Source organism: Mangifera indica, chromosome 1 (assembly GCF_011075055.1).
Source record: "Mangifera indica cultivar Alphonso chromosome 1, CATAS_Mindica_2.1, whole genome shotgun sequence".
NCBI classification, from domain to species: domain Eukaryota; kingdom Viridiplantae; phylum Streptophyta; class Magnoliopsida; order Sapindales; family Anacardiaceae; genus Mangifera; species Mangifera indica.
In genome coordinates, this window is record NC_058137.1 from 4,125,139 (window position 1) to 4,136,639 (window position 11,501).

Here is an 11,501-nt window from a genome sequence, read left to right on the forward strand (position 1 = left end):
ATATTTCATTTAAGGACAAAGAACATTGAGTCAGTATATCATTTTTATGTGAATTGATGGAAGATGGGTGAAAAAATATTTCATAAGATTCTCTTTCATTTAGGATTAATATAAATTATTATCCTATTTATATTAGATTTATTTATTTTTATAATGAATACATATTTATTTAGAATTTCAATTCTTTGAGTACTTTGTATTCTCAAAGTCTTATTCAAACTTATGAATTCTTTCTGAAAATTTTAATACTTTATCAATTTTGTTAATATTTCTTTTTATTGGTTTTGCATTTGACCAAATATTCTATAACACAACACAATATAGATTCTTGGAATACTATAAGTTTATAAATGATCCAAATATTTTGTACATTAAAAGTTTACATATCACAATGATACTTATAATATAATCTTTATTATCCAAATTCATATTTATCATGAAATTATGATTAGATTTGATATGAGGTGAACTCAAATATGTGCCTATTTGAGTTCGGCTCAAAAGAAAGGGTAACTTGAGCTCAATTTGAGATAGCTTGAATTCAGTTCAATATGAAAAATCAAAGCTCAAGTTTAACTTAAATTCCACTCGACAACTTATTCAACCTAAAGCCAACTTGAATATTCTAGTTGGCTCAGATCAAAATTGACTTAAAATATTAGAACAACTATGGTTAGTTTAACCATGACTATGGCCTCCAATCTTTTATAAATTGATTTGCAAACCATCTAATTAATTTACCCAACCATACATGGTGTTAAACATAAACCCTAAAATACAATCAAGTATTATATATGTCAAGTCAAATTAACCCCAAAACACTAAAAATACAATCAAGTATTCCATATATATGTATATTAATATTATTGAAAATTCCACAAATTAGTTTTCAAACGCAAGTAAATAGAAACAATATAAGTATAAATTTAGAAGAGATTTGAGTGGCCTTGGTCCAAGAGAACATAGAGATGAAAACCACTCAAAACAAACAAAAAAACCAAAGATGTTATGTGGGTATGGACTATGAAAGTAAGACATCCTGACTGGAAAGACAGAGAATTGCAAATCTTGACACCACCACAATATTTGTTTGAACGATAAAGAAAAGTAAGAAACCCTAAAATTGATTGGTTCAATACTCAATGACATTGTTTGACTTGCACCTTAAATGACGTTATTTTCCCTTTCACCTTACGATCATTGCAATTTGAATTCAACCGAGCTAGTCTCAACTCAAGCTTGCTCATTTAAGAAACCAAGCCCGACACATGATTCATGCCAAAAAGAAAAATGGGTAGATAGCATTACTCTTTTATTTATATTAATTATTAAATATTTTCTTAATATAATTTTAAATTATTACATATCTATAAATTTCTTATATTTAATTAATTAGATAAATCCAAAATTACTGGTTATTACATATTTAATGAAGTGACATTATTATTACCCCACATTTTATCTTATTAAGCCTTATGAAAAAAACTCTGATAAAACTTTTAAGTTATTTAAATATCTCAACATATCCATGTTGTATTGACATTTTAACTAATTATTCTTTTATCAATCTTTAATATATATTAAATTTCCACAAGTCACCCGTGAATTTGGTCCATCGCAAGGCATGATTTGAGAAGCCAACACGGCATGCCTATTATATTGGCTTATTGTTAAAATTTTGACCTAGCTCATAAATAATTGTGATTACCCATTAATTTTATCAGAATAAAAATTTGGCAAAAGACAAATTTATTTCTTTTTTGTTTTTAAATCAAGAATTAGGATAGATTTAAAAATTATTTATACTATATTTCAATAAAATACATTTTCCTTTTTTAGTATAAAATACTATTAAAATCAATGAAGAGTATCATGATTGCATTTGTATATATCAAATTTGATCGTCACTCCTTAATAATTTAATCAAGAAATTAATTTGGTAGAGGTATAAAGAAACAAATCTACGAATTAATATACTAATAAGAGGGAAAAAATTAAAAAAAATAAAACCTGTATAGCACATATATCAGAGAGATTTTGATTGTTTATATATCATACAAACTAAACACCAAAACTCAAATTTCCGTTAAACAAAATCTCAAGATTCCCTAGCAAAAATTGACCAGTTTCTCTTCGAATAATGTTCAGAGGTATTTGTCTGTTAATTAGACAGAAGCTCTATAAAAGCAGCCTGGTTTTCCTATGCCTTGAGCATGTACAAAACATAGTATAATTTATCATAAATGGATAGCGAGATTGTGGGAATAGTTATAGCCCTTTTGCTATGGGTTATATGGGCAATGGTAACTGTGCGTCGCTACCGTCGTGTGGAGGAGCTACGGCAACTGCCACCAGGGCCAAAATGTTGGCCAGTTGTTGGGAACATCTTTCAGCTGGGTTTGATTCCGCATGTTTCGTTTGCCAAATTGGCTAATAAACATGGCCCCATCATGACTCTATGGCTCGGTTCAATGTGTACCGTGGTGGTCTCTTCTAATGAAGTGGCTCGAGACATGTTCAAGAACCATGACGTCGTTCTTGCCGGAAGAAAAATCTACGAGGCCATGAAGGGTGAGTATGGAACTGAGGGCTCTATTATAACATCTCAATATGGCCCCCATTGGCGTATGCTACGGCGTTTGTGTACTACTGAATTCTTTGTGACTAGCCGTCTCGATGCTATGCGAGAAGTGAGGAGTAGGTGCATCGATCGCATGGTTAAATATGTAGAAGACGCTAGTTCATGTGGCACCAATGCCATTGATGTTGGGAGATTCTTGTTCTTGATGGCTTTTAATTTGATTGGAAATCTTATTTTTTCTAAGGATTTATTAGACCCCAAATCAGAAACAGGGGCCAAATTTTTTTACCACGCAGGTAAAGTTATGGAGTTTGCTGGCAAACCAAACGTGGCAGATTTCTTGCCAATTTTAAGATGCCTTGATCCTCAAGGTATTAGGAGAAAAACCCAATTTCATGTTGATCGAGCCTTTGAAATCGCAGGAGAGTTCATTCAAGAAAGGGCCAAAAGTAACATAGAGACAAACAAAAAAGATTTCTTGGATGTGCTTTTGGAATTCCGTGGTGATGGACTGGAGGAGCCCTCGAAATTTTCTTCAAGAACAATCAATGTTATCGTGTTTGTAAGTTATTTCATATTAAAGTTATCTCAATCTTATAATAAAAAAATTTCTTGTCAATTGGGCATTCTGATAATAATTCTGCTGTTAGATTAATCACTCATAAGATTAAAGTAATAAATTATACACAAAACCCTAATATTAATATATTGTTATGTTTTTATCAGGAGATGTTCACGGCAGGAACTGACACAACGACGAGCACATTGGAGTGGGCAATGGTTGAGCTGCTTCAAAACCCTGAGAAACTAAAGAAAGTCCAGGATGAGCTGAGGAGCACCATAAGTAGAAACAAAAAGCTTGAAGAGAAGGACATTGAGAAACTTCCATATCTTCAAGCAGTCATAAAGGAAACATTGAGACTTCACCCACCGTTGCCGTTCTTAGTTCCCCACATGGCCATGGATTCGTGCAACATGTTGGGCTACTATATTCCGAAAGAGACACAAATTCTGGTGAACGTTTGGGCGATTGGACAGGACCCAAGAACTTGGAAAGACCCGCAGGTGTTCAAGCCAGAAAGGTTTTTGGAAAAGGATAAGGCCGATTACAAGGGGCATCATTTTGAGTTTATACCATTTGGGTCCGGCCGCAGAATGTGTCCAGCCATGCCTCTTGCTTCTCGTGTGCTGCCGCTGGCGCTGGGGTCCCTTTTGTACTCATTTGATTGGAAGTTGGGAGATGGAGTTAAGCCTGAGACCATGGATATGAGTGAAAGAATGGGTATTACTCTTAGGAAGGCTGTTCCATTGAAGGCCATACCACTGCCTTACAAGGGCTATTAGACAGTTGGGATAATCGTAATTTCACTCCTGTGATTTGATTTAAATACCTGTAGTTCAGTAGAATTGTTTGATAACATTTTGGTCCATGTCAGAAACATTTTAGTACCTTAGGTTAATTTTGGGGACATGGACCAAAAAGTTACTAAAAAGTTCTACCAGACGAAAGTTTATTTAGACCAAACGTTAGGGATGAAATTTTATTTTCCTGGAAAAACCCACGTAAATGTGAACTTATACTCCAATAGCTGGTATGTACTGAATTGTAAATCCTAGATCGTTGTCTATTGAATTATACAGCAATAATATATGTTTAGTTATGTATTATTATATAATAGAATAATATTTTATTATTTTTTTAAAATCATACAAATCACACCATCATCCATAAATATACTATTAATCAATCTAAAATCTAAATTAACTCAAATTTGATTGTTAATTTAATTTAATTGAGTTCGAAACGAGTTATCATGACCCAAACTTGAACCTGAACTTAGGCCAAAGATGGATAATTGTTTCGAGCTCTAATCATGCTATGTTTTTCAAAAGGTTTGGTAATACAGATAAAATAACATTGTCTTAATTTAAGGCAAAAGGACTCACTTTTTTGCATAATGTAGAAGCAAAACTACAATTTTCTTTGACTGATGCATTCTCATTTTTCGATTCAAGGAATTCTATTCAATCTTGAAGATTCACATCACACAGGTTACTCTCATTCTCTGTAAAGCATTCTTCCAAGGCAAAGCAAGAACCATCACTGTCGCCGACTAGGTTCGAATTTATTCTTCTCCTTCTTTCACTCACCGTCAGTGAGTTATCGGTAAGATATTCAATCTTCAATCAACAAATTCAAATCAAATTCATTTCAAGAAAATTAATTCATTCTGCAAATTGTTCAGTTTGTCACTGCATAAAAGACTTCTGTAATACAATTGTTGAATTGTATGAATAGTCAGGAGAGTTTTGATTGGTCAAACTTCTAATTTTTCAATTTTGACTTTTATTGCCTAGACGATCGTCTTCGGAGATGCGACAACTTGCTTAGCAGCATATTTTGATGAAAACCTGTTACTTCCAAATTAAGCATATTAATATAGTTATTAGATATATACAACTGAAACTCGGATTTATTAAATACCCTTTAGGCAGTGACTACAAGAAAACCAGCCAAAGAAAGCACAAAAACTTGAAGCTCTTGAGGTATTATTCATTTTGTTTTTGCTTAATGATTGATTTTTTGGTGGACCTTGATAGTCTTGTGCAGCTCTTGTTGTTTGGTGTATAGTTTGAAGCTTTCAAATATAAATAGAATGGAAAATTATATTTCACTGGTTCCCGTTGTGCCTAGTCAAAGCAAAGATGCCCTCCCTCTATTTTAATTATTTAATTGCAAAAATGCCCTCCTATATAAATATATTATATATATATATATATATATATATCAAATATATATATATATATATATTATAATTATATATATATATATATATATATATATTTATATATATATTATATCTATCAAGGTTCAATATTTGAGAGCAAAAGAGATACAATGTGGCCTCTTACTTTTCTGTTCTGACTTAGCATCATGTCGGCGTCAACCCTTTTCTTCATTCGGAGAACGGCCAGCCGTAACCAGCTCCCCCGAGGGCCACCAGCATGGCGAATATTTGGCAACATGTTCCAGCTTGGTTCGATGCCACATTGCAGCATGACCAACTTAAGAAAGAAGTATGGTGATGTTATTTGGCTTAAATTGGGTAGCATAAAGGCAGTCGAAAATATATATTGAATTTACTGGTTTCAATCTTTATATTTGTAAGTTCAATATATATTTCTGCTATGATGTTAGAGCACAAACCAAACGACGGGTTTAATATACTAAATATTCCTAGATATAAGGGACAACACACCTAACTAAAAAATTGACTAAACCAAATGACGACTTTAATAGTCTATAGTGGTTGCATTTAAACACTGGCATTTGAGACTCAAATAAAAAGAAGAAAAAAGAGTCTCATGTTAAAGTGAGTGATATATAAGTGTGCAGATTGAATCTTAACACAAGTCAATTAGTTTTGTTTAATATAGATTTTAATTTTCACAGTTGTAAGCCCAATACATATTTCCGATAAAAAACAACAAGTAGCAGCACTGAATGGGCGTTGTCTGAGCTCCTTCGAAGCCCGGAGACATTAAACAAAGCCAAAGCTAAACTTGCGCAAGTGGTTGGACCAAAAGGAATGGTTGAAGAAAGTGACATTGCAAATCTTCCATACTTGCAGGCCGTGATTAAAGAAACTCTAAGATTACATCCTCCGGTTCCCTTGCTTCTTCCCCGAAGTGCTATCGAAGACACGAAATTTCGTGGTTATCACATACCCAAAGATACTCAACTTCTGGTAAATGCTTGGGCAATTGGAAGAGACCCAGACGTATGGAATGACCCTTTGCCATTTAAGCCTGAAAGATTCTTAGACTCTACAGTTGATTACAAGGGCCAACATCATGAATCTATTCCATTTGGAGCTGGAAGAAGAATGTGTGTAGGTCTGCCTTTAGGTCACCGAATACTTCACCTAACGTTGGGGTCATTGCTTAATGAATTTGACTGGGAACTTTGTGGTAATGTCTCTAAGGAGAGCATAAACATGAATGATAGATTAGGCGTAACCATTCGAAAGGTTGAGCCACTATTTGCTCTGCCTAAAAGATGTAATCATGACTATGAATGGTTAAAAAATAGTTTATACGTAATGTTATATCATTCAGGTAATCTTTTATTATTAAATATAAAATATTATTCCTAAAAAATATAAATAAATTGTATTTATGACAAGTAAAACTATCCAAATCATATATGAATTTATACATGTTATATATTTTACATTAAAAAAACAAAAATCAATATAATCAAATATACAATTATATATGACAGGAAATGATATATTTAGAGTATATTCTAACATAAGAAGTCACATAGCTAAAAATATATTCTAATTTAGGAAATTATATGTTTGAAATATATCAAAACTTCCCCCTCAAACAAAGTAAGCAAAAAATTTTGTTAAATTGAGTTTGTAATGCAAGTCATGAAATCATCGAGATGATAGGTTTTGGAAAAAAACGTTTGTTATCTAATCAATAGAAGGTATAAGAGTGAGATGAAATATGTCACTAACAAGATGATGACAAACAAAATGATAAATAATCTCTATGTGTTAAATGCACTCATACAAAATAATTGCGAACAATTTAAATGATACTTCAATTGTTATAATTGATGTTTGTAGTATTGGAATGAGAAACCTCATGTTGTAATGTGATTCTAAAAAAGTTTTACCCTTATAAGAGAAATACTCCTTTTACTTGACTACTTTTGAATTATATAAAAACTTATAAAGTTCAAACTTATCAAAATAAGAAAAATACCAAAAATATCTTTCATACAAATCCAAATGGGTGAAAACATTCAAAGGTGTCATAAAGAATCCACAATTCAAGTGTGTCTAGTAAACATCTCATATATAACACAAACATCAATTAAGGTATCTCAAATACATAAAACTAAAAAAAATACATTATCACTTATGATTAATCCCTCTCACGTCTCGATGTTACCTAATACACCATTAAACAGTTGCTAAATCAACTATCACTTGTAAAACATAAATGGATAAGAAGGAGTGAAAATCACCTAGTAAATAGGCATCTATAGTCCTACATTCCATTCTCTTGTTCTTTTCCACACATCTAATTAGTCTAACATTCATAATCATTTTCTCTCTTGTTATTTAGGGTACTACTTTGACCCAAACTTTGATGACATAGAATACAAATGCATGTAAAAGAACATCTTTTTTCAAAATCATTGATGAAAGCATTTTTCAAAATCAGTATCATTAAATCATTAAAATATTCATGTTGATCAAACTAGGTTAAAGTAAAGATTCAATACCTTAGCCATATGACTTAATCTCTCAAGGTATCATATTTCATGCTATGAAATGAGATAGCCAATTTACAGATTCTCTCATAACACTTCTCTATAAGTGCACATATCTTTGTGGATGTATATGGTGAATAACACAAAATAACACATCTTTTCTATGAGTATGACACCTTTCTATGGGTATATAGCCTCCATCATAACTACCCATTTATAATAATCTACTAAAAAACACATATAAAAACATAGTGAGAAAAACATATTTTTATGAATGACTTTAAATCACTCTATCTTCATGATCTCTACCATTAAAAATATGGATAAATTATATGTTTCTGTATGAAACTATTTTAATAATCATATTTCAAAAGTTTATAATTAGTTAAAAATTGGCTTCTACTGAGTCTCAATATATAGTAGAGAGACTTAACATTTTTTACTAATGATAATAAAAACCATGAACAGAAAAACACAATGCATTAGAAATGAGAGCATGCGAGAAGACATTACAAAAGAAGATGTTTTTCTTCGTCTCATCCAATATCCTCATTTAAATTAAACCTCGAGAAGAGACTATGCAAAAAAGAAAGTGATTTTCTTTATTTTATCTCAACAATACAAATAAATGGGAGCTATAGTGTTTGAAAATGTTAAAACTCAAGACAAAATTGTAAATACACGTAGAAATGGAAATATATAATTCACTGGTCCAACTAATTTGTCCATATTGTGGCAGCATAAATGTTTCCCGTTGTGCCTAGTCCAAGCAAAGATGCCACGCTCCCTCTATGTTAATTATTTAATAAATGGTTCTACATATAGTCGTGTCACATATTTCTTATATTAAAAACCAATTAAAATAATACTTAAAGTCAACTTAATGAGTTGATATACTAGAACCGGCCTTAATAAAATTGAGTCTTATATATGTATGTATGTATGTATGTATGTATAATAATAATAATAAGAATGTTTACTATATTGATCTTTTAAATTTATATTATTTTTCATAGAAAGGACAGAGTTGGAGGCGGAATCTAATATCTTTAACCCTATATTATATGATTCGGTTGTCATAAACATTTTAATACTCAACCTAATATCACTCACCCACCATTGCTCCGACTCATTAGTTTAATCAAATTAAATTCTCTTCAATTCATTAGTCTTGATATTTTTAAGGCATTGGATTTGTTTCTGATTTAAAAAGTTAACTTTGTAAAAGAGCAAACCCCAATAAAAAATCATTAATTTTCTCTTATTATTTTCAGATTACCTGGCAAAGTTAACCAAATCATTTATTAGAATTTAGGAGTTGAAGATACAGATTCAAAAACGTATATTAAACTATGTGTATTAATATAGAATTGGTTGGTGTCAAGAGCAGATTTGTTAGAGTGTATGAGTCAAGTTTTCTCTTGATTTGAAAGAATCAAAAGTTATTTCTTTCTTGAACAAGATCCAAACCAAAGAGTATCTCAGCCATTTGTTCTCTTTCGCAAGCAAACAACTTTGTCTCAATACAAACAGCAATGGTGGTCAATTTATAGACTTTGTCAAATTTCCTTAGTAGTGATAGTCGTTTTGTAAGCGGCCTGCCATAGTTATTGCATGCTAGGTCAAACTAATTTAATTAAAGCTAGCTGTGCTTATTTATGCTATCAAGTTTCACAATCTTCCAGCAAAAATTTTTCAATGTCGCCTGTTTCTTTCATTGTCTTTGTTATCATCATCTTGTCGTCAACCCTCCTCCTCCGCAGGAGGAAATCCAGACGTGGGCAGCTTCCCCCTGGACCTCCAGGATGGCCGATAGTTGGAAACATGTTCCAGCTTGGTTCGATGCCTCATCGCACCCTTAATGACTTAAGAGACAAGTATGGTGAAGTTATTTGGCTAAATTTTGGTGCCAAAGACACCATGGTACTTCTCTCAGCCAAAGCAGCCACCGATTTCTTCAAGAATCATGATCTTTCCTTTGCGGATCGCAACATTATTGAAATAATGCGAGCTCACGACTATTACAGGAGCTCATTAGCCTTGGCACCATATGGTTCGTTTTGGCGGCTACTAAGACGCCTCGTTACAATTGATATGTTAGTCAACAAACGCATCAATGAAACAGTCTCTATACGGAGAAAATGTGTTAACGACATGTTAATATGGATCGAAAAGGAGGCGTCTCAGGGAAATGGAGAGGGGCGAAGAAGCATTCATGTGGCACGCTTCGTCTTCCTCTCGAGCTTTAACCTGCTAGGAAACCTCATGCTGTCGCGTGATTTGTTGGACCCGAATTCAAAGGATGCTGCGGAGTTTTTTGCCTCAATGATAGGGCTAATGGAATGGGGTGGGCATCCAAATATCTCAGATTTTTTTCCCTTTTTGCGGTGGCTAGATCCCCAAGGATTGAAGAGAAAGATGAAAAGGGATCTCGGTAAGGCCATGAAGATCGCTTCTAAGTTTGTTAAGGAAAGAGTTGAAGAGATGAAAGAAGGTGATAGGGTGAGGAAAGATTTCTTGGATGTTTTGCTTGAGTTTGAAGGCAATGGAAAGGATGAGCCAGCAAAACTTTCTGACGAGCAGCTTAACATTTTTATACTGGTAATTTTACGCATCAACCACTGCAATTAATCTTCCATTGTCAATTTAACTTATAGTTACTGTATGATTGAATGCATTAATATCATATCCTGCAGGAAATATTTTTGGCTGGATCAGAAACAACAAGCAGCTCCATTGAATGGGCATTGACGGAGCTCCTATGCAAACCTGAGTCGTTGAACAGGGTCAAGGCTGAACTTGCAGAGGTCGTTGGACCAAATCGAAAGCTTGAAGAAAGTGACATTGAAAATCTTCCATACTTGCAGGCTGTGATCAAAGAAAATCTCCGCTTACATCCTCCAATTCCGTTCCTAATTCCTCGAAGAGCAATGGAAGACACCAATTTCAATGGGTATCACATACCCAAGAACACACAAGTTTTGATAAATGCCTGGGCGATCGGCAGAGACCCAGATGTGTGGAGTGAGCCATTGTCATTTAAACCTGAGAGATTTTTGGGGTCTAAAGTTGATTACAAGGGGCAAAACTATGAACTGATTCCATTTGGAGCTGGGAGAAGAATGTGTGCAGGTGTGCCCTTAGCTCACCGAATGCTTAACCTGTTATTAGGCTCGTTGCTTCATGAATTTGACTGGGAACTTGATTGTTGTAAAGAGACTATGGATATGACGGATAGGTTGGGCATAACTATGCGAAAGAGTGAACCATTATATGCCTTGCCTAAAAGTAAAAGATGTATATGAACAGAAAATACAAAATAAAATGTAGCAGAAATAAGTTCATTATCATTGTTCAGAAAAGGAAAATATCAGCGTGTCAGAAAAATTGTTGAGATTTTCATTAATATATTGAATTAGAGAAGTGGGTTTTGAGATGAGATGTGGCTTTTGTCCTTGTTTTGAAGCAAAAGTTCCTCTGGTGAGACAGTTTAGCTTAGAATAGCAATATTGCATTGTATGATTATAGTTTGAGAGGTCTAATGTTGCAGGCAGGGGTATCACCGAAAATAGATTCTTCGACCATTTAGGGCTAAAAGACAAACAGGTCGTTTCCTTCTCTCTAAGT

General features: G+C 33.2%; 3 protein-coding genes across 3 annotated transcripts; all 3 read left to right on the forward strand.

Annotated features, from left to right (window-relative positions):
- Window positions 1–2,158: 2,158 nt before the first annotated feature.
- Window positions 2,159–4,246, forward strand: LOC123194858 (iridoid oxidase). Its single transcript, XM_044608326.1, has 2 exons — window positions 2,159–3,143; window positions 3,308–4,246. The coding sequence occupies exons 1-2, from the start codon at window positions 2,244–2,246 to the stop codon at window positions 3,923–3,925; spliced, it is 1,518 nt and encodes a 505-aa protein (XP_044464261.1). The 5' UTR covers window positions 2,159–2,243; the 3' UTR covers window positions 3,926–4,246.
- A 1,823-nt stretch (window positions 4,247–6,069) lies between these two features.
- LOC123226330 (cytochrome P450 76A1-like) lies at window positions 6,070–7,232 on the forward strand (the record flags this gene model as incomplete). Its single annotated transcript, XM_044650839.1, has 2 exons — window positions 6,070–6,643; window positions 7,222–7,232. Coding segments are annotated over 2 exons (585 nt in total), but the record flags the coding sequence as incomplete, so codon positions are not given.
- A 2,340-nt stretch (window positions 7,233–9,572) lies between these two features.
- Window positions 9,573–11,237, forward strand: LOC123207599 (cytochrome P450 76A1-like). The gene is made up of 2 exons (XM_044625385.1): window positions 9,573–10,475; window positions 10,571–11,237. Exons 1-2 carry the CDS (start codon window positions 9,573–9,575, stop codon window positions 11,177–11,179), a joined length of 1,512 nt encoding a protein of 503 aa, XP_044481320.1. The 3' UTR covers window positions 11,180–11,237.
- Window positions 11,238–11,501: the final 264 nt, after the last annotated feature.